General features: G+C 44.7%; 2 protein-coding genes across 2 annotated transcripts in view; both read left to right on the forward strand.

Moving 5' to 3' along the window:
• The window catches only part of LOC147684790 (importin subunit alpha-5-like), a 29,422-nt gene extending 28,282 nt beyond the window's left edge, over positions 1 to 1,140 (forward strand). Inside the window, exon 11 of the mRNA XM_086940653.1 lies at positions 889 to 1,140. Within this exon, the coding sequence (XP_086796779.1) occupies positions 889 to 984 (96 nt within the window). The 3' untranslated portion in view covers positions 985 to 1,140. The remainder of the gene's footprint in view (positions 1 to 888) is intronic.
• LOC147684791 (importin subunit alpha-5-like) overlaps positions 1 to 24,292 on the forward strand; it is an 86,737-nt gene that overhangs the window by 28,252 nt on the left and 34,193 nt on the right. The window lies entirely within an intron of this gene.

Raw genomic sequence — 24,292 nt, forward strand, 5'->3', positions numbered from 1 at the left:
AAGGCTTTAATTGGCATTTTGATATATTTGAAATGGTATCTGGGCTGCAATTCATTTAGGTGCACTTGGTCCTACTCCTGAAGTCCAACCTGTGGTAAGGCCTTGAAATCTCTTAAATGTCTGTTTTTTTTTTTTTTTTTTTTTGTTTTTTTACGATAAATATTTGACTTGGAAGCTTGTGCTTAAAGTTGGTTGGCTCCCCCTTAGCTCTTGGAAAAGGAGACCGTCTGCAGATAACTGATAGCTTAATGTGGCATGAACTGCTTTTCACTCCATGGGTAGCTATGAAGCTCAGGAGTATTGAGACAATGGTGGGATGAATGGCTTGCAGTGTTTACTCAAAGAACTGAAGTAAATCATTTTAAAAAGCAGTCTGATTTTTTTCAAGAAGCCTTGCCAAAAACTTATAGGGCACACTGGGCATGTGCAACTTAGCGTTGCTGGAACCAGAGGGTAAGTTCTTATGAGGTGCTAGGTTCAGTACATAAGTGAGTAATAGGCTGTACATTATTTACCGCCCTTAAATGACAGGTGCTGTATGACCTATTGGGCATGGATTAAGCTGTTTTTTTTTTTTATACTGCAGTATGCAGAGATTTCTGAGCGCTTCAAAGTTAGCATCTGGCGTAATGAGTCCCCAGCACCTATCCTGGAGGAAATTTTAGGGGTATCAATTGTGTTTGATCTTTGGTGTCAGATTACTCTTGTTGAATGTGTTAATTAAATCTAGATTACTTTGACAAAGTGTGAATATATATGAAAACTCTGTTTAATTTGTATATTGTCTTTGTAGGTTCTTCTCAAATTTGTCATGTATTTGCCTTTTTAAAGTTGCTCAAATGCAAAATCCGATAACTCCAGAGTACTAATCAAACTTTTTCCATGCAGGAGGATGAGGAAGGTGTTGCACTAGAGCCAGAGGCTGGTGAGGAAGGCTACACTTTCAAGCTTTCCAGTGACGCTAAAGGTTCATTTAATTTCTAAACTGGACAGGAATTACAACTTTGCACATTCATGGAAATGAGGACTGTAACTAAAGTGAATCTGCTTGCGGAGCACTCAGCACTTTTCGATTTCTTGTCCTAGCCCTTGGAGATGGGACTTTTGATCTCTTCTAAATTAATAAAGGTGGTTTTCCATAATTGTGATTTTGTTTTGTTAAGATGGCCTAGAAGTTAATAAAACTAAGTATTTTTTTTTCTTTTCCCCCTTATAGAAAAACAGATTTGTGGTTGCCCCAACACCTAATTAGCCAAGTCTGTGGAAAGAAAATAAGACCTGATACTGATTATCACTATAGTATGCTGCAGTCTTATCCCTCGTCACTTTGATTAAGTCATTTTTCCAATCTGCTTTCAACTTTTCCTCACTCCTAAAGTCTTTGTATAGGTAATCTGTATAACTTTCCTGTGTTGTAAACTGCTTCAGTTATCCAAAAATCCACACCATGATTCCCAAGTTGCAGAGCCCAGCGTTATCCCTGTCTATTGATGAACAAAGTACCTCCAATTCAAAGCGTTATTGCTGATGCCAGCTTAATGTTTCTTTTATGGATTGGAATGCTCTTGTCTTGTGTACCTCACCCAAAAAGTCCATCATATTGACTGTTTGATCCTAGCATGGGACCCCGTTCTGCATAATTCTATACAAATTCACAATCCCGTTCAAGATTGTGCACTGTGAGGTTCAGAGCCCATATGTATGGATAAGTCTCCTTCATGGTACTTAATATATCCTGCTTCTGCAATGAAGTGCCCAATCCCAGATCTGAATTGACTGCCAGTGCTCCACTCTTGACCATTCACGTTACCCAAAGCAAAGGTGTTCTCTCTGGGCAGGTTACCTTTCCATGGTTATAGGATGGAAACCACTCATTAGTATTGGTTTAGACTGCTCAACCAGCCCCTGGTATTGACAAATATTTTTGTGAAAGGCACCTGCTCAGAACTGGGATGCAAGACAAACTCTTCAGTGTTGGCAATCTGTATTTCTCATACTTTGGGTTAGACACCATATAGCCATTAACTCTCTCCCCAAATTGGGGGGTTTCCTCTCTAGTCCACCCTTATAGATTGCTAACTTCCCTGTGCCTCAACTTTAGCTGGCGCAAAAGGACCACACTTCCTGTTCCTCCTTACTCCAGGGGCCCAAACAGATCACTGGATAAATTAATTGAAACTCCCTGAAACGAAATTAAATACCAGCAATTGTAAAGCGCACAGCTACCTCCGGAGAGGTGTCGATGTGCTGGGGGCAGTCTGGAAGGTTAAGCGAGCTATTGCCCAGAGTCACATGGTGCTGGACTAACCTAGCACCGGTGATCGAACCGTGAGCCCTGTGGTTCGGAGTCAGGCACCCTGGCCGCTGCGCCACACCTGTGTTGGACAGCAGGATAGTGTGCACTACTCTCAACCGTGACAGGTGCATGTAAAAGCAGTGGGGCTAGGTGGGGATTTTGTCAGGCGATGAGGGAAAAATATTTAATTTTCCCTCAAGGTTGTCTGTCTAATCCCCCTAACTGCACAGGCCGCGGCTGAATACTCCAGTTCCCACATCCACTCCAATAAAGTCCTCCTCCGTCAGCGCAGTGGGACAATTCAGAAGATTACCCTCAGGATGGTAATCTCTATTAACCCCGCCCTTGTAACTCTGCTTATTGATATCCCTGGGGAAATGGAATATTTTTTTTCCGGTTGTGAGATCACTATTACTGCAGATATAGGTGTGAGATCACTATTACTGCAGATATAGGTGTGAGATCACTATTACTGCAGATATAGGTGTGAGATCACTATCACTATTACTGCAGATATAGGTGTGAGATCACTATTACTGCAGATATAGGTGTGAGATCACTATTACTGCAGATATAGGTGTGAGATCACTATTACTGCAGATATAGGTGTGAGATCACTATTACTGCAGATATAGGTGTGAGATCACTATTACTGCAGATATAGGTGTGAGATCACTATTACTGCAGATATATGTGTGAGATCACTATTACTGCAGATATAGGTGTGAGATCACTATCACTATTACTGCAGATATAGGTGTGAGATCACTATTACTGCAGATATAGGTGTGAGATCACTATTACTGCAGATATAGGTGTGAGATCACTATTACTGCAGATATAGGTGTGAGATCACTATTACTGCAGATATAGGTGTGAGATCACTATTACTGCAGATATAGGTGTGAGATCACTATTACTGCAGATATATGTGTGAGACAGGCGCGCAACACCCATTGGGCTGAACGGGCTTCAGCCCCCCCCCCCCCACCACGTCGTTATCTTCAGCCCGGGCTGCCAAGGTTCAGATGACCGCACGGCACACTTCCCTGATTTACAATGATGACTAAAATAATGAAAGTATGAAAACCGCTTCCCGACTTTCATTAATATTAAGGCTCCACTTTTATTCTCGGATGCTCTAGAATCCTAGATTTTGATTTTAATTACCCCTTCTGAGAGGCCCAGAACCAGCCGGAGGCAGCCAGCCAGCCTCTCAAGGTTTCCGCGACCCTCCCTGCCCCCACCTTTTTGTTTTCTTTCAGAGGGGTGCCACTGAGGTGATTTACTTGCCTGAAGCAGGGAGTTCACCTAAGCACGTTTGATGTGCGGTGCAGCATGGAGTGTGAAGATGTGCACAGCAGGGGGATATGACACCAGCAGGAATTCCTTTACAAAGGAAAAGCGTTACCTGCACTGGCCATCCCTTTACCCCTGCTGTGCACATCTTCGCACTCTCTGCTCCAAGAGTCCTGTTGTGTGAGCTTGAGTTTCATGACTTACCTCTCAAGTGAGGCCCCGCCTCCCCTGGGCATTTTGGACACAGCTTTTCGAGGAACACCTCAACTGATTTTTTTTCTACAGTAGCTGTCCTTAACTTGTGTCCAGTCTGTCCTTGGAGCGTTGCTCAAACCGCAGATCTGCACGAGGAGAGGAGACGCATTGCAGTGGTAAATGAAAGAGGGCTGTGTGAAGAGCACAACACTCGTGTCCTGTGGGTACTATATGGGCATTCTTCATGTGACCCGCTGCTGTGCGTACAGTACATCCCAGGTTTACACGCATTATCAGTTTCCTGACTGAACACAGTGAATAGGGGTGCACGGTAGTGCTGCTCATATTGTCCAATGGTCCCTTCATTGGTTGGAAGTGATTGTTGGGGTGGAGAGGAGCTGTGAATGTACGTAAGCTCGGATATAGCACCTAGTGGGTTTTGGCACTGGTGACAGTGCTCGTGCTGGCTATGAAAGCGGCAAAGTGAGGTAGGGAGAATGGAAGCACCTACAGTTGGTGCCTGGGGTGGGGCTGTCGCCAGATGCTGGCAACAGTGGTCCAACATCTAATAAGAAGGCGCTAGCAGCCAAGGGGAAAGCAACTCTTTAATTTAATGCTTGACTGGTCTGTTCAATGATCAATCAGTTTTTATTATTTTTAACAAATCTTGCCACTGAAGGGTGTTACTTGGTTTGAAATAACATGTTGGGCCCTGGTTCCCCACAATGTTTGTGCATTGATGGATGTAGGTGCTTAGATTCGGTTTCTGCACTCCTGTGTGGGCTGTAGGGTTACATGGTGAAGTGAGAGGAGAGATCCTGCTTGAGAATGATGGCTGTGAAGTTGTGCAACACCTGGTGTGTCCTCACCTTACACCACAAGTGTGATGGAGGTGGTGGTCAGGGGCGTGTGCTAGGCCTCAGTTCAGCTGTGTGGTCTTGGGGCAGTGATGCCTCAGATACCTAACCCCGTGTCTGCTGAGTGGGCCAAACAGTGGTACTATGGATGGGTGGTACTTGCAAGTGATGCTGTTGCGAAGCAGATCGTAGCTGCATTTTCAGCAAGTGGACTTGAAGCGGTGGTGGTGGTGGGGGGGGGGGGGGGGGGGTCCCTGTCTCTGATGTTGTTTGAAGCACATGGGGCCCATTTTTAATACATCCAGTCAAGGGGTAGGTTGGCCTTTCTAAAGTAGTCTGCAGTACCGTAACAACAGATGATGGCCGAATATGTCTACCATGTCCTAAGTTTGAATTGGTAGTATGTGTATTGTAGACGGGTTCATAAGTTTATTTGTGGATTTTTAGTTTATTTTCAAGTTTTTCTTCGATTCACCCTCTATTTCAATAAAGACCGATAATACCTGCCAATCTCAAACATTCACTGCAGTAATTCAAATGTTACATCATCATAATACACATTTTAAGAACATAAAAATAAATAAAACTAATTTCATTGCGTGTACTGCATCGCATTTGCAGGGAAATAATTATGAGGCCAACTACAGAGACCAGAATGCTCAGCACCGCGGCGCCCACTAGAGGGTGAATAAATTAAAAGCAATCACCTGGTTTCTGGAACTACGTCCCCCAGACGTCGGAAAGCTCCTCCTCGGAAGAGGGCCAAAGGTTGGCCGAAATTCATCAGGACTAAGGAGAATGTGCAGAATAAAATCTGACACCTCAATGTGTTCGGCTCATTTTCTCTCTTTGGGGAATGTTGTAAAAAAATGTTTTAGGTTTACTTACCTGTATTTGACCATATTCCATAGTTTACTACCCCCACCCTGCCCATCCCCACACCCCACGTCACCACCAACTGCTACTGGTTCTTTGTAAGAATTTCCTGTATCTGAAGCCAGGCCCAATGTGTTAAGCTGATATATAACACCAGACTTTCTCCGTCACGAGCCGCGGTTGAGCTGTGCTCGTGACGGAGCGCTTCCGTCATGGCCCCGCCCGCTCAATAGAACACGCCGCAGGGCCATGACGGGACCGCTCTGTCATGAGCACAGCTCAACCGCGGCTCGTGACGGAGCGGCTCCGTCACGAGCATGGGAGGGGGTTAATATTATTTGGCCATTTGTTAAACATGTACGCTAGGAGCCTCTTGGTGCCATAGATATGAAACTGATAACAGATTCAGCTTAGTAGAAGGAATTATAGTGTGAAAATACAGGTTTTTAGCTTTGTCTTTTATTTCAGGTGGGATAGTGGTCTGTAATGGCACAGAATGATCTAACCCCTTACACAAGTACAACATTTTAAAGTCTTAGTTTAATAAATGCAACTGTATTCTACAATGATACCCTTTCTCATGCATTTAGATACCTTTCACGTACTTAAGCATCTTTATATTTGTGGAGAAGTGTGGCTCAGTGGTTAGAGCGGCAAATCCTGATGGGTCCCACTCTGCAACTCTGGGCAATAGCTTGATCTCCACATAGGCCCCAACAGTGCTGGGATGCCTGGCTTCACCTTGGGGGTGCCCAGGAGTGGACATTTCACAGGGAAAAGCCAGGACGGGTTCCACAGCGTTATAGTGCCAGGGCACCCCAGTTGGTGTATTAGTGCGCTTCACAAGTACAAATTTATTACTTTGCACTACCCTAGATATCACCGTATATCTCTCGCAATATATTCCCTACCTCCACTCTGACTCATCTCAAACCTCACTCTACTACTCGCTCCAATGCACTGCCCTATTTCTAACCTCATACCTCTATCAGTATATTCTCTACCCACACGCTTTCATTCATCCTAAACCCTATACTCTTCTCTCCTCTACCCCTCCTTCCATCATCTCATACCTCTTTTACTATTCAGGTCTCCCAAACAAGCCTTTCTAAACCTTTCTGTTAGACCTGGCACCTTGGCGTGAGTTTCCCTTCCACTTTTTGCTGATGTGCCTCAGATGTTTTTGCTGGTGTCCGCCGCTCAGGGCACTGCGCCACGGCCAACCCGTGCCGCAGTGCAAGTGCTCCCTATGGAAAGTATAACTGTGATTGGTATACCTGATTGGTTCATTGGATTTGCTGTCAGTCCCCAGTAAAGTGCACCAGGAGTGCCAGGGCTTGTGAATGCCAAAAACAACACTTTCCCTCTGACTCTTCCACTCCAAACCCCCTCCTACTGCTATGAACCCCCCCCCCCCAACCCAAACACATTCTAGACCCTTCCTTCTTCTATCCCTCCACTATTCCTTTTCAATACAAATGACAGACTAAGATCTCCACCACTCAGATTAATTTCATATTTCCCTATATCAGTCCCCACTAATTCTGTCTGGGTTCCAAAGTATCGTGCTACCCACCAAAAAGTGCTTCAACACCTCAAATGGGGTAGTAAGTGCTATATAAAAGCAAACCTTTACCCTCCGCTATCCTTCTCAATCCAAATAACAGACTAACATGTCCATCACTCAAATTACTCTTACATTTCACTATACTAATTCACCCCTGATCCTTTGTGTCCCAGAGTAGCGTGCTATTCACCGAAAAAGCGCTTAATCGCCTCATCAGGGTTAGTGAACGCTATATAAATGCAATTACAATAGGAGCTGCACCAGCTGAAGAGGTGAGATTGGAACTTTGTGACAGGGATATAAATACCAAGTTCTGTGTTTTTTGCAGTATCAACAGCCTGGCATTTAACCTGTCTTTTGAAGAACAGCAAATGTAACATTATATTATCAAAACGTAAATGCTTTATTATTTCTCATGCACCTTCTGAATTCCAGCATGGTTATTATGGGGGTGCTGCTGCACAGCACCCCACCCGCCCCTACTTCCACTGCCTATACATTAAAGCACCATGCTTTAATGTCTGTATTGCCAATAAATTCATGTTTGTTGGAGCTATAGTTTGTAATAACACTGCAAATGGACACATTGCAAAACCTCAAATTCCTTCTTTGTCTTTGGGGGGTGGACAGAGTCCCCTTTTTGTGTGAATTATATCTGTGAACAGTGTAGGTTTTTCAGAGAGCAGCCTGTTGTTCTGGGCTCTTTTGACCCAGTTTCATGGGCATTCCATTAGAAATAATTCTAACCGTCTACATAATATCATTGTGAGACAATGTAATGTATTTGAGTGACACTTTATTGCAAGATGAACAAATCCCTTGTCTGTTATATAAATGGTTCACATTACCCTCTGTTCTCAATTTAATTCTCATAAAGCTGATTCTTGTCCAGTTTCGAATGCAGAATTTGCCACTTCTTTTCCTTAGCTTGGCCTGAGCATTACCCGATCCTGATTGTCTGCCTTTTTAGTCCTGCCCCCATTGATTAACATGTTAACCAAGCCTCTTTGTATGCCATGTTAGCCCCCCCCCCCCCCCCGAAATTAAGACCTAGTTGCGCCCCTGGTGTGAGACCACTATTATTGCAGATATATGAGATCACTATTACTGCAGATATAGGTGTGAGTTCACTATTACTGCAGATATAGGTGTGAGAGCACCATCGCTACAGATATTGGTTAGAGAAGTTGGCCTGATATGTGATGTCCACTATTCTAGTGGGCACCCTGTATCAGTCCAAACAACCCTTAAGGTGATGGTTGTAAAGTCAAACTTATAGACCAGCTATCCTAGTGGTAGCATGGACAAAGCAGTCTTAGGCTAAACTCAAGAGGGCATGTGAAGCCAGCTGTTTTACCAATTGTAACCCCTTTAATACCAAATTAAAGGACACCACACAGGTTATATATAAGATATATATGTATTTCTAACACAACCCCTCTGAGCTCTTTATGAGGTCAGAGGCACAAGCACATAACAAGATACTTAATTATCATACAATAAGTTGCACAATATACAGTAGAGCCCTAGGGGCACTTCAAACCATATACTAAAATAGTGGTATAAGAACCACGTCACGAACAAAGGATAGGCCTAGGGAATCGCTGGGGCTACACTGTACTACCAAAGGATAGGAAGTAGGAGGCCCACGGGAGGCGTGTGCAGTGCCTTTACACACACGCAAGTTACCATAGAGTTGGAATAGGAACAAAATAATTGGAAACTAGTTTTTTTAGGTCACTTCTGGATGGACTAGGAGAAAGCTACTTGAAACTAGGATAGTTAATACCCACAGGAGCACTCTCGTTACCTCACCCACAGAAAGTGTGTTGGGTTTCGTCGCTGAATCCTATGGAGCCTTGGATAAAGATGCTGCAGGCGACCAGGAGAGAAGTGTCCGGTCGGATCTAAGGGCGCATCGAGGATGAAGAGTACCTGAAAGCAGAGGGGACAGAGTCTGGGTCACTAGCCAGTGACCAGGAAGGAACCAGGCGGTCTTGCAAAGCAATCAGGTGATGTCATGAAGCTTGTCTCTGCAGCCACGTGGACCAGGGGGCGTCGAGGATGACCAGGAGTGAGGCACGGACTTTCCCACAAAGGCTCTCGCTGTCGCCAGTGTCTGCTTCCGGATTGGAGTCAACAAGCCTTGGCAAAGGCAACCCATGCAGGAAATGAAGATGGCTTCTTAATCGAACCAGTAAGGTCTGATGGGTTTCTTCTTTTCAGGGAAGCAAGGGCCAGTCTAGAGCAACCAGACCAGTGTGTAGAATCAAGATTTTGTTGTCACAGGCCACTAGCCAATGGGCAAGTGACCGGTCAGACCTGTTGAGCAGGAAAATGCAGAAGGGCCCCACACAGAACTCGTGGAGTGTGGAGGGCTGATCTTCAGTGCAGTTGAAGCTCGGGGCTGGGGCTTCTCAATCCCCAATGCACAACTTCGAGGGTGCCTCAGAAGTTGCACGGAAAGCAATTCGCTGGCTTTCCAAGATGGCCGGTCCTACGTCTTGCGTCGCCTTCACGGGTCTCAGCTTTGCTGTGGCTGTGGATCGGGCTGAAGAAAGTCTGGAAGTCTAGGTCTTGTCAGGCTCTGTGTTCGGGCTCCGGCGGGAGCGACAACAAAGCAAACCGTTGATCGCTTGATGGTGCCTGCTTGTGCAGGGTGGTTACTCCTTGACCACAAGGGAGATTCTTCAGTCTTCGATCTTCAAGTAGAATGTCGAAGGTCCAGAGTTTCGTTTCAAGTTTCAGTCAGGATTAATCTAAAGTCTTGGGACTCAGCTCCTACCTATATACCAAATCTAGGGACTAGATTACCTGCTAGGTCTCTCCTATGGGTGGGACCAGGGAAGGGGTTGGTTACACCCCTTTCCCTTTGTCCAGTTTCGCGCCAGAGCTGGGGCTGGAGTGCCCCAGCACCGGTTTGAACTGGACTATGCATGGGACACCTTGTGTGCCCCAGGCAGTGTCTCATTTCATTCAGCCCTCCCTGCACCAATACACTATAGCCTGTCTGGGGTGGTGCTAGCACCTCCCAAGACAGGAAACCTATTGTCCAAGCCTCCCTCACTGGAAGGACTCCCAGCAGCAGGAGGTCAGACTTGTGTCTGTGGCAGCAGCATCCATTTTGTGATGCTGAGGCTCTGGTTAACTTTAACCGGGATTAGTAGGAACAACATGTCTTCTCCCTCTAGAAGGGTGGAATGCTGCCCCCGTCGCCAGAACTGGCGAGGGGGGTAGTATTCCAAAGCGTATGACACCTTACATGACATGTTTTGATAAAGCCAAACCAGAGTTGGCATTTAAGCGCGAGGTTCATAATGCACTTAAGAGTATATGGTATGGCTATATACTAGAACAGCTATAGGGACATTGTTCCGAAAGCTGCAGACAGGCTCAGCTCATGATAGAGCCTCATCTCACATAAAATCAAGCACTCTGCCTCCAGGATTGTTAAGGCCTGCCACAGGAGTGACTTATAGGTGTATATGTGTCTAGATATAAGGTTAGATATAGGAATACTATATCTAAGCAAGGGGTGATTACACAACCTTGCCCCAGCTGAGTGATCGGCCAGTTGTGTCAGTTTGGATGGCCAGCCAGGGGTGGCAAAAGATATGCTGCAGCCCCTGGTAGGCCTTGGATGCACCTATGCCCTGGTTACCTATAGTACACTGTACAGGGCTCATAAGGTGACCCAATTCCCAATTGCTAATGTACCTAAAGTACATGGCATGAATTTAGAGAGAACAGCTGGGCTGTGGGTCTGATTAGCAGGCCCACAGCCACATTAAGTCGAAAACCAGTGAAGCAAAAAGTGGGGTGACCATAGGAAAGCAGACCCTACTCTCCTACAATTGGTGTGAGATTGCTATCACTGCAGACATAGGTGTGAGATCACCAACACTGCAGACATTGGTGTGAGATCACTATCACTACAGACGTTGGTGTGAGATCACCATCACTGCAGACGTTGGTGTGAGATCATCATCACTGCAGACATAGGTGTGAGATCACCATTACTTCAGATCTAGTTGTGCAGATATAGGTGTGAGATCACCGTCACTGCAGATATAGGTGTGAGATTTCTACCACTGTATATATTGAAGTGAGATCACCATCACTGCAAATATTGGTGTTAAATCCCTATCACTGCAAATATAGGTATGAGATCACGATCACTGCAGATATAGCTGTGAGATCTTTATCACTGCAGATATGTGTGAGATCTTTATCACTGTAGATATTGGTGTGAGATCACCATTACTTCAGCTATAGTTGTGAGATCACTATCACTGCAGATATTGGTGTGAGATCTCGATCACTGCAGATATAGGTGTGAGATCAATATCACTGCAGATATAGTTGTGAGATCAATATCACTGCAGATATAGGTGTGAGATCAATATCACTGCAGATATAGGTGTGAGATCATTATTACTGCAGAAATAGGTGTGAGATCACTGTCACTGCAGATATAGGTGTGAGATCACCATCACTTCAGTTATAGTAGTGATATCACTATCACTGCAGATATAGGTGTGAGATCACCATCACTGCAGATATTGGTGTGAGATCACCATCACTGCAGATATTGGTGTGAGATCACCATCACTGCAGACATAGTTGTGAGGTCACTATCACTGCAGATATAGGTGTAAGCTCTCCATCACTGCAGATATAGGTGTGGAATCACTAACACTGAAGATATAGGTGTGAGATTACCATCACTGCAGATATTGGTGTGAGATCACTATCACTGCAGATATTGGTGTGAGATCACTATCACTGCAGATATTGGTGTGAGATCACCATCACTGCAGATATAGGTGTGAGATCACCATCTCTGCAGATATAGGTGTGAAATCACCATCTCTGCAGATATAGGTGTGAGATCACCATCACAGCAGATATAGGTGTGAGATCACCATCACAGCAGATATAGTTGTGAGATCACTATAACTGCAGCTATAGGTGTGAGATCACAATCACTACAGCTATAGGTGTGAGATCACCATCGCAGCAGATATAGTTGTGAGATCACCATCACTGAAGATATAGGTGTGAGATCACTATCACTGCAGACGTAGGTGTGAGATCACCATCACTGCAGATATATAGAATACCTACATTTTCAGTATATGAGAGTTTAAGCTATTGGCAAATAAAAAGCATTGTCATTTGTAATGTCAGTAGCTCAAACTGGTCTAAATGCGAGACCTATTGCATTGCAAATGCTTGTTTGAACCTATGGCTGCTGAAAATAAGCAGATGAAATACTGGCAGGCCACAGATTCACCGACACATAACTTGTACAATTAATAACAGTGCGTAAAAAAAGTTGGGTTTTATGTTACTGACTTTAATGAAACCGTGAAAATGAAACAATTCTGTGTTCTTCATGTGCTGTCAACTTCGGAACTAGGATGGACTTCTGGCATCTATTCGACATCCTGTGATTCATGGTAAATCATTTGATCTCCCCGTCCCTTACAAAACAAGCATTTGCAAGGCAATTGCTTTCGCATTTATGAAAGTGGAAGCTATCGGCACTTTACTTATAATTATTAACAGTGCACAAGAAAATGTTGGGTTTTATTCTACTGACTTTTATGAAACCATGTGAATTAAATAATACTGTTTTCGTTCCTCATGTGCTGTCAACTTCAGAACTAGAATCGAGTTCTGGCATCTACTCGACATTCTGTGATCCATGGTAAATCACTTGATCTTCCCGTCCCTTACAAAACAAGCATTTACAATGCAATCACTCTCGCATTTGTGAAAGTTGGAGCTTTTGACGTTGTAAATGATATTGTTTTTTACTTCTGTTTTTAGGTTTCGTCTGCACGGTTTTTGCCTGTCCCTGCATCCTTAGAAGACATTAGTGTTTGCAGCCTCCCCGGCGGCTAGCTTTCCATAGAGTGCTTTGGTTAATTTAATGTATATCCAATTACTAACTTACACAGATGGTTGCTTAGGATGACCTTTTCAGCTTTAATTTACCAGCATTAAAAACGAAACCACAATGAATTGCTCCAACTGAAACTGAACCCCAGGGCCAGGCATATGGAAACCGAGATAACTTTCATTTTCTGAGGTTGGTTCAAACTGCGAGTGGCTACGGCTGGGGGCACGCGACTCTGTTCACGTGATTATAATTGAGTGCAAGCATTGTTGTCAAGGGCTTTAGTGAGGAACAGGGCAAACATTTGCTCAACCCTTCTAGGAATTTTATCAACTTCAGAAGGACAAACGGCCGACTGGATTTGCCAGGATTCAAACCTGTGATGACAAGTGAACACAGATATCTACAGTACTAAGGCCGTGGCTTTCTCCCTTTCTTTCTCTCACTCCTCATTCTCTTGCTCCCTTTTCTCTCTATTTTCTTTTCACCCTTTCTTTCTTCCCCAACCTTCTTTTGTATCTCGTCTGCTTCACTTTTATTCTTTCTACTGCCCCTTCTCTTCTCTCCAACCATCACTGTCCCTCACTTTCTTGATTCTTCCCAACCTCCTGCCCTGTCTCTGTTCCACCTTCTGTCTCTTTCCTTGTCTTCTTCCTTTCTTTGTGTGTTTAGCCTCTTAAAACAACGCTTTGCGGCTCCAGAGACATATTTCTTTTAGAAATGTAAGAACTTGCCAAATAAATATTGGTAATGATCCTAGTTATGGGTGAACTAATACTTGGCTTTTCATCCACCTTTTACCTATTCTCTCCATAGCTGTACCAATTTCAAGCCTATCTATTGGGTACATGTATTTCTATCATAGTACCACCCCATTTACCTAATCTCTCGACTTCATAATAAAACCAGTAACCCAATATATTGCCTTTCTTAAAACACAATTCATAGCACTTTAACAGACTTTCAATAACGTATATTGCACAACTATTCACCGAAGTACAACTTACAACAAAAAATCAAATTATTAATCACATTAGAGGGGAAACATAATGCATTTACCAATGCTTGTTTTCTTCGCTACTCAAAGGATGTGCTGTCTTGCTCTTGCACTCTCTCTCTTGTGTACTGTTTCTCCCACTATTTTCCCTCCGTGCTCTGTGTTGCTGACCTACCACCCCTGCGTTGTTGCTTCTTAATAGAGCTAATGTTCCATGAAGACCAAGCAAAGCAATGCAGCTAAGGTTTCAACTTTGGAGGAAGCTTTAAAAGTGCTTCATTGATGAAACCTATGTTTCTTGCTGTGTATCATTACTGCATTGCTGTGCACTGATCACACACTTTTATTTCTAATATTGGCAGGTTAAGTGACCTTAATTACAGCATTACAGGGAACAACCATACACATCCTCTCACCCCTAATGGAAATGCATCACATATGGCCAGCAACACCACTACCTACAGAAAAAGTTGTCACTTGCACAGGTGCAGTTGTGTCTGAAGCTTCAAGGCTTTCCGAGGTAAATGCTGATAAACACGCATATTATTTTCAGGACCCCGTTTCACCTCAGTCCATTTTATTTCTTCCTTTGAGTTAAAGTAAAAGTTTTGACTCTTAAAAATCGTTTCGTTCGCATGCATAATAAATATATAAACGTGCTTTGAATGTCTTAACATTCTATATAATTCATACAGCACAAAACGTTACTCGCATTATCTTTAACATAACTATCATTTGGCACACTTACTAAACAAATCGTTAAGGCAAACTTACACTCAAACGTCCAAGAATACACTTACTCAATAACCATCAAAATTCCCCAAGTGTTGATAATTCTCCAATGCTCTCCCTCAATACAAATACTTACTCATTCTCACAATCCACCTTCCCAAATAGTCTAATCTGTTACATTTACCAATGCTTCGTTTTTTAGATTTAGCTTTTTATGGATGCTTAACTACATAGGGTAAAAACGTTTATAAAGCCAATGGCTCTTCATTGGCACAGCCAAAATGGGCAACCTGTTGGCTTTGCAAAAGCTTGTTTGTCTGTTTTGCACCTTTGACTCTGAAGGCAAAAATGTAGCTGGTGTTAAATTTTCCTTTATCATAAATGTAACTTAATACACTGTTAGAAATTGGGGTCTCCAGTTGGCAGAGGTATGCACCCTGTCCAAGTTGAGACCACAATCCAAATCAGGGCGAGTTACAGTTCAACCTAAATTATCCTGTGCTCAGCCTCTGGTAGCCTTGCACAGAGCAGACAGACTTAACTTATAAGACAATGTGTAAAGTATCTGTGCAATAACACATGCACTAACACAGTGAAAGCCCCACAAAAAGACTCCACACCAGGTTATAAATTTAGATTATGATTTTATGAATAACACATGACCAAAATAACAAGAATCCATCCAGTAGAAGTCGGATGTGAATTTTTAAAGATTAAAGACAAAATATAGCACTTAGAAGCAAGAAGCACCTAAAGTTTTAATTGGTTGTGCTGGACGGGAACAAAGTCAAGAGTTCAGGCTGACCGCGAGGGAGCACGGGCCTGATACAGGATCCAAGCAGGCCCTAGAGCAAACGTACCTTGATCCTGATCACAACTGCGAGATGCATTGGTGATTACCACGCAGGTGAGGATTTGTGTGAAAGGTCTCCACAAAACTGCGGCAATGCGTCCGGTCTTTGAGCAAAGCATTGGTTCTGAGTTGCGGCGGTTCTGAAGGCAATGCACTGGGTTTCTCCATGCTGTAAAGGCGATATATTGATCTTCTCCGTGCAGTGGCGGCGATGCATTGGTTGCCGAGTGGTCGTTCCAAGTGCAATCCGACTGTTCAGAGTGTGAAGCGCCGCTCTGGTCCCTTAACAGCAGCGATATGGCGATTCCGCTCTCACAGCAGAGGATGCATCCCTTGGAACCCCTAGCTCCACTTCCAAGGGTCAAGAACTGTGGTGACACCACCTGCCAGGACAGACTCACAGCTGATTAGCCCAAAGGTTGGAACAGAAGGGTCCCTTTGACTTACCAACAGGTGGCAAGCCAGCAAGCCGTTAGAGAAACTCTGGGATCAAGTGATGCAGGTCCAGTCCTTCTCACCCAGGCAGGGAAACAGCAAGCAGCAGGGCAGCTCAGTAAGGCAAGAGCAAAGCAAGGCGGAGTCCAGCTAAGCATCAGTCCTGCAGAGTGGCAGTCTTTTCACCAGCACATCAATTCTTTTTCCTGGCAGAGTAGTCACAGGTCCGGAAATGTACCCATTTGTAAGTACCAGGGGCCCAGTACTTATACCCAGTGGTGCCTTTGAAGTGGGGAGACTTCAAAGAAAGCTTTGAAGTGCACAGAGGCTCCCCCTTCCTGGACTGCCAACAGACACAATACAGGGGAATAATCAATCCTTTGTATGGGGATAGGACCCAGCCCTTTCAGGTGCCAGTTTCAGCTCCTCCCTCCCATCCTGCCTCAGGATGACCCATAAGTATGCAGAGGGCCACTAAGTCACACATATCCTTCCTTTGTGTGTGGCTGTCTGGAGGGAATGAAGGAAGCCAGCTGTCACCCACCCCAGACCAGTATTCTAGAGACAGGCAGCAGGCATCAAATGGCCTGCTCCTGAGGACACCGCATAGGTTACTGTCATACACGCACCTGTTGTCTCGGGAGTGTCCTGGAGGCTCGATGCTAAGCCCACTGCCTCACCCCTATCACTCTCGGGAGTCAGGATTTAACACTAACCCACAAGTAGTGACACGGGGGAAACAGGGTAACAGAACAAGGATAGAGGGGGATAAACACAGCTCTCCTCAATCATCACCAAGGACAGAGGTGCTTCAATCTTCTCTAGTCTGGTACTGTAGTAAAAGAAACCAAAAAGTTAATGAAAACAATACCTCCACACGCTGCTCTCAAGATTTTGCTCTGTGGGAACCTATATACCTTCAGAATTCTGAGAAGAGGCTGGTAATAGGTGACGGAAAATGCCAGGAAACAATAGTACGAAAGAACGGAGTATGAAAACCTAGTTGCCGGTTTCTAAGACAGAAAACACCTTGTAAGTACCAGCAAGACGTTAGGGTATATGTTCTACAACTAACTGTGAGAGCTCACCTAAGAAGGTTCTGCAACCCGCTTTATCAGAATCCGAAGCAATATAAATGAATACTAGAAGAGAGTACCTTGTTACATGCACAAGATAAATATCACCAATGCGGGAGTTCCACCTAGATAAGAAAACGATAACTTCATGCATGCCAGAAAAGCGAATGAAGTCTCGCGATCAAGGCATAGCTAAATAAGGAACCGTAAAGAGAAAACAAAAAGGCTGACCGTAAAGAAGCTGAACCGCTTCAATAACTCACTCGATAAACAAGAGGGAAGACACAGGAAACTAGGACACACGGGAAGCACCGCTATCTCCTCGGACGCCCTTCACCGTGACCCGGAATGATATTCCACAAGCTGGCTAAACGTGAAGCGTTTCCTGTGCGTCTTGGGTGGGGTTAAATAACACTAGCAGGCCAATGCGCATGCGCTACTCTTTGCACATGCGTTCACCGTCTCTCAGTCTCCTTTTGCCAACCCTGAGTGGAAGAGCAATGACCGAGATCGGGAACAACAATCTGCGGCGCTTGTGAAATATTATATTTCATTGTGGTAAGCGGACTTGTCGGCCGACTGGGCAGTGGATAGTCTATGCGCGTAGGCACAAGCATGACAGTTACTCGGCGGGAGAGACGTCCACTTCAATTTCTGATTTAAAGGCTCTCCCCTCCCAGGAATAGATACGCGAGCCATCATAACGATTAGTGTAATAGCAATTGAGAGGCCCCAAATCACAGTCAGTCGTTTCTGGCATACATAGTGCTCCTTAGCGGGAGCACTGAAAATGCCCTAACACGTGGTTATTATTTTTCACCACACACTTTCACTCACATCAATTGAGAGGTCCTGAAGAAAGCCCCATTTATGTTTATAGCGGGCTGAAACATGTTGACCATCATATGATAATATTTGGCTACACATAGTATCCTTTATCCACTCTTGTTTTTAATCATACCCTGGATCACCAAGAATAAACTAACAGGTAGAATCCAGGATGTATTTTTATATTTACACTCACTTCATCATATTCACTTACACCTCAAACCTGCTCCACTGTAAACAGGTGTTGTAGCACAGCTAAGTAGCATTCGGCTTCTCAGCTGAGACCCGATGATGAAGCATGACACCAACCAGGTTGGTGTGTGAGGGTTTTCATAAAAAAAAACAATGAGGTGCCAGACATCACCGTGTCAGACAGTCATTTAATGTGGTCGTCTTAGTTGGTTAATAACTGAATCTATGGACAAGGACAAGGACGGCCGTCCACACGTCCTAGCTCTTTCTCTTGTTTTTTTTACATAAGTTGAAGTTACAAATATTTTTTAGAGCGCGCTAACACCAGGCGGTTTCATGGCGCTAGAAAGTAAATGCCAACTTTCTAAAAGTGACATTTTCTAAACTGGAATTTAAAATCCAACGTCACCATAAGTTGTGATTTTAAATTGTGAGTTCAGTGACACCAAACTCGAAATTTCTATCTTTTCCCTATTGGGAGTTACACTTGAAAGATTTGAAGGGTTATACCAATGTTATACTATGGGTGAGATAGGCCTTGCAGTAGTGAAAAACGAAATTTCACAACCAGGGCATGTTAAACATAAAGGTTGTTGCCATGCCTCTTAAGTACATAGCACCCTGTCCTGTAAGTAGACAGGGCCCACATTAGGGGTGACTTACATGTATAAAAAAGGGTAGGTTTAGGCCTGGCAAAAGGGTTACCTTGCCAGGTCGACATGGCAGTGTAAAACTGCACAAACATGCTCTGCAATGGCAGGCTTGAGCCTTGGTAAGAGGGCTACTTATTTGGGTGGCATGATGAGTGCTTCAGGCCTACTAATAGTATTTAATTTTCAAGCCCTGGGAATCTGTAGTGCACTTTACTAGGGACCTACAGTAAATTAAATATGCCAATTGGGTATAATCCAATGTTACCAAGTTTAAGGGAGAGAGCATAAGCACTTTAGCACTGGTCAGCAGTGGTAAAGTGCACAAAGTCCTAAAGCCAGGAAAAACAAGTTTAAAAAAATGGAGGGAGACAGGCAAAAAGTTAGGGGAAGACCATCATAAAAATGTAGTGTCTAAAATGTGCTCCCCCCCTCCCTCAGTGAAATGTGGGAAGAGCTACCCAACCCCTTAGGAGCTCTCTTCACTAAGGTGGAAGAATCTGGAGACAGCATTGGCGTGTTCAGTCCTTGGGCGATGCTCCACCATAAAGTCCATTCCCTGTAGGGAGATGGACCGCCTTAACAGGATTATCACCCCTCATCTGCATGAGCCATCTGAGGGGTCCGTGTTCTGTCTGAACCAGGAAGTGAGTGGCAAGCAGTGTTCAGACCACAGAAAAAGTTTCTCTTTAAATGGCAATGGAGGACCTCACCAATCCCAAGATGACCAACTTCCTTGAGGGCCTGTTCAACTACAGACTGATCCAGCAAGTGGAAGACCTATACATGCTACAAGACACCTACTGGACCCCAACTTCACCAGCTGCAATGGCATCACAGTAGACAAGCCCACATCAAGTACCTGGTCCGATCATGCCCTCGTCAACTTCAGCAGACCTATCCCACACCACCACTGAAACACTATTGACAAACCATCACAATGGGACTGGAACAAGATCGTAGAAGCATCCTGGTCTTCTGAACTCCTACACCAATGGCTTGACATAACATCAATATCCCTGAGTCAATAGCCAACTTTAACGCTTGAAAGACTGGCTGCGCAGACACCCTAGAACCTCTCAAAGCCACAAAACCATAAGAACCACATTGCAAGCAAGCGGGTCCCCTGAACAGCTTAGGTTCAGCAAATGTCACTGCCAGCAACTTGACTGCAGATGGATAAAAAGTCAGGATGACACTGACATGAGCAACTACAACACCCAAACACTACCTTCAGCAAATCAGTGCCACCAAAAGATCGGCACTCACAACCACATTCAAAGCAGCACCATGAGCTCCAAGGACATCTTCACCATCATGAAAGACTTCACCTCTCAGGTTCCAAGCTCCACCAGCACAACCCTCTCTCAGGATTTCTTACCCGGCTGTCCCTATTCTTCAGCAATAAGATCACCAGCAACTGTGCCACTTCAAGTCTCAGCCAGCCCCTTACACCCTCACAGCTCTCCTGCGCATCTCAGCCAACACCCACTGGACACCCGGAATATCTGGTCCACCATCACCACTAAATAAATAGCAATGATCATGCAGCCCATCCACTCCAGAGTAGCCTTGGAACCATGCCTTCGCAACGTCAAAGGACTAGACCCCAGCAGTTTAGCCTTCTCCCTGATCCTGAATGCTTCAATCATCCCAGCCACCTATTCCGATGCCTGGAAACCAGCCATAGTGCCTCCCCTTATCAAGAAACCCTCAGCAGGCCAATGACGCTAGCCAAATACCTACCTATCTCCCTTTTACGCTACCCGGCAAAAGTCATGGAAAGGTTGATAAATACCTAGAAACCCACTGCAACAACAACCACTTCTTCAACACCTCTCAGTCCGGATTCAAGCCCAACCACAGTAGAGAGACCACCATCATCACCACCATGGAGGACATCTGGAGGATCATGGACTGCAGTGACATTACATCCCTCAGCTTACTGGACGTTTCCACAGCCTTCAACACCATCTCCCACCCATCCTTATCCAACGACTGCACAAAGATGGCATCCAAGGACGTGCACCTCGTTAAATTTGCTGCTTCCTGGCAGATGAACCTCATCTGTGGAGTTCCACAAGGAACCTTACTCAACCCCATTCTGTTCAACGCCCACATGAACCCAATTGCTAGCATCCTCCGCACCTACAGGATCAACATCATATTCTATGCTGATGACACCCAGCTCATACTCTCTCTCCAATAAGACGCCAAACACCTGCACCTATTTCTCCAACTGCATGACCAAAGCCGGCAGATGGATGAAAACCAACAGCCGCCAGCTAAACACAGATAAGACAAAAGTAGTAATCTTCACCAAAGCCACCTCATTTTTGGATTCCATCTGGTGACTAGATGGACTCCTACTCGCACTCACACCCCACATATGGAGAACCACATCCAATAACTTTGCCTTTTCTTACATTGATCGAAATCCTGGAATGACCTGCACATGGACCTCAGAGCCCCCTCCTCAGTTCTTTACTTCCACTAGGACATGAAGACCTTGCTCTTCAACAAGATACAGCCCTGCCTCGGCCAATGAAAGCTCCTGCTTCAGCGCCAGGATACCCTCCTGGGTGAATTGTGACCTATGCAATACTCCTAACATAACAAGAAAGAATGAAGGTGAACGTGAAAAATAGGAAAACAGTTTCAAAAGCAGAAATGGGGGTGAAAAAGAACCTGTAACAGTGAGATAAAGAGACAGGAAGTGTAAGGTGGTGGAAGAAAGGGCCAGCAGGTGGAATCAAGATGAGGCTGCCTTGGTATCCGGCAACCCTGGCATTCAGCAGCACCAGTGGAATCCTCATAAGACAAGCATTTGCAATGCAATAGATCTCGCATTAGGACATTTTGAGCTATTGGTATTGTAAATGACAATTTTTTTATTTCTGTGTTGGTTTTGAAAATAGCTAAATTAATAGCTTTGTCGTTTACAATGCCAATAGTTATAACTTTGGCAAATGTGAAACCTATAGCATTTGTAATGCGATGCGCATACGCCCATGGTCAAAACTGAACACAGATAACTGGAAGCATACTCTGGAATCTTCCCCTCCTACATTCGGAGCAGGCCCCACTGAAGCGGATACCATGTTCACTACATGGATTGAAAACTCCTTGGACGCAGTCCTCCCAAAAAAACTCACCCCCAATTCTCGCGAAAAAGCCACCGCGCCTTAGTTCACTAAGTAGGTTCGTCTCCTAAAAAATCTTTGCAAGAAGGCCGAAAGGGCACGGAGGAAGGATTATGACCCCGGTAGGAAACAGGACTATAAACTTACAATATTAAACTATAAAAAGGCATTGAAACAGGCGCAAGCTGCCTTCTTCCCAGAAAAAAATTACATCCTCTACAAATTCATCAAGAGAATCCTTTCAAATAGTGAAAAAACTTTTAAAAGTCCCCGACCCCCCTTGTCCGATAGCCCCCTCGGTCAATCGTTGTAATGAGCTTGCCGAGTTCTTCGACCAGAAGATCCAAAAAATGTTGAAGCATCTTCCCTTTGATAGCCCGACTGATCCATTGGAGCCTCCCTCATTAGTAACACAGCAAGCTGAGCATAGATTAGATAGGTTTGGTCCCATCACAACCGAAACCCTTTCTCCTATCTTTCAGTCAATCAAAAGCGGCCCCCCGCTTGACCTAGCCCCACTACATATTTTAAAATTAGTTGCACCTTATATTCTGGCCCCCATAGCAAACCTGATTACCATCTCTCTGTCACAGGGGATCGTACCCCCGAGTTGGAAGATGGCAGTAGTCAAGGCCCTCCTAAAAAAAACCAATCTTGACCCCACGGAGCTGAATAATTTTCGGCCTATCTCTCTTCTGCCAGGTATTAGCAAAATGGCAGAGAAATTCTTCAATCGTCAACTATCGGACTACCTAGAAGCAAGCGACCTACTTAAACCTTCACAAACGGGATTCCGACCTGGCCAGGGTACGGAGACTGCAATGATGGCGGTGGTTGAAGAGGCTAGGAAGATCATTGACGCAGGGGGATCAGTGACAGTGATCCTTCTGGACCTGAGCGCAGCCTTAGACACCGTCAATCATCTTACTCTGCTTCAGCAATTGAGAGATTTGGGCATTTCAGGACTTGCTTTATCATGGCTTAAGTCCTTCCTGTACAATCGGTCATTTTAGGTAGCCGAGGGCAATTTTAGTTCCAACACAACCCCACTTCTTTGTGGCGTCCCCCAGGGCTCTTCCCTGAGCCCTACACTTTTTAATGTGTACATGTCCCCACTTGAAAAATCGTCACCCCCTACGGTATCAAGCTCCTGACATATGCTGATGATACCCAGCTTGTGGTATCATTAAGCCAACAGGAACATCCCTCCACCGATCTGAACTCCTGTCTGAGGGATATAGCCAGTTGGATGGGCAGGTCCAATCTTAAGCTCAACAGCGATAAGACGGAGATCCTGGTTATGGGCAATCAGTCACATTTCCGTCCTGAGACACTGTGGCCTCCATGTATGGGCCCACCTCCAACCCCAAAGACCGGCATCAAAAGCCTTGGGATCTGGCTGGATCAAGGTCTAACACTTAATACTCAAGCCAGGAAAACAGCCTGGGCCTGCTTAGGCCTCCTTCGCACTGCGCGAAAAATTCTCCCGCTGTTGCCTTCACAGTCCAGAAAGCTCCTGATTCAGGGCCTTATACTGTCCAGACTGGACTACGGAAATGCACTTTATCTTGGCGCCCCAAAGAAAGTGACAGCCAAATTGCAGGTTGTACAAAATACTGCTGCGCGGATTCTTGCGGGCACCAACAACCGCTGTTCAGTGAAGCCGGCCCTCAGGTCACTGCACTGGTTGCCAATACTCGAAAGGATACACTTCAAGGCCTTGTGTATCACCCATAAAATCCTGTATGGCAAAGCCCCTCCTATCCTAAAAGACTTTATCACCCACACAAAACTAGTAGAACCCTTCGCTCCACACATCTTCACCTGACGACAACACCCAGGATCAAGAGGGCCCAATCAGGAGGACGCCTGTTTTCGTACAACGCCTCCAGACTTTGGAATGCACTTCCACTGGACATCCGGTCCCAGCCCAATCTTCTTTCCTTTCGCAGGCTTCTGAAGACCTGGCTGTTCCCTTAAAATCCACTCACCTGTTCCTACCTACTCTATCATTAGCGCTGGGACGCTCACGGGCAGCCATGCGCTCTAGAAATCTGCAAACATAAACATAAACATAAACAATATGTGTTGTATTTACGTGACTTCAATGTGTTGCTATTACAAATAAAAATGGCTTTTATTTTTTTTTAATTATTAATACTTAAATAAAAGTTATTGTAATTTATAAAAGCAATAGCTTAAACTTTTGTAAATAACTTTTGTGAAGATTGTGTTAAGTGTATTTTATTGTGACGAAAATCCAAGAACAGAAGTGACATATTAACATCTTTTTGTGACATTTGTAATAAAGTTTGAGACATTGAGAGAACACGTTTGAACCAGTTGTTGTTGAAGGGTTGCACAGATTGATGCTGTGGTGCCCCTGAGTGG

The sequence above is a fragment of the Lissotriton vulgaris genome, chromosome 10 (assembly GCF_964263255.1).
Source record: "Lissotriton vulgaris chromosome 10, aLisVul1.2, whole genome shotgun sequence".
Taxonomy (NCBI): domain Eukaryota; kingdom Metazoa; phylum Chordata; class Amphibia; order Caudata; family Salamandridae; genus Lissotriton; species Lissotriton vulgaris.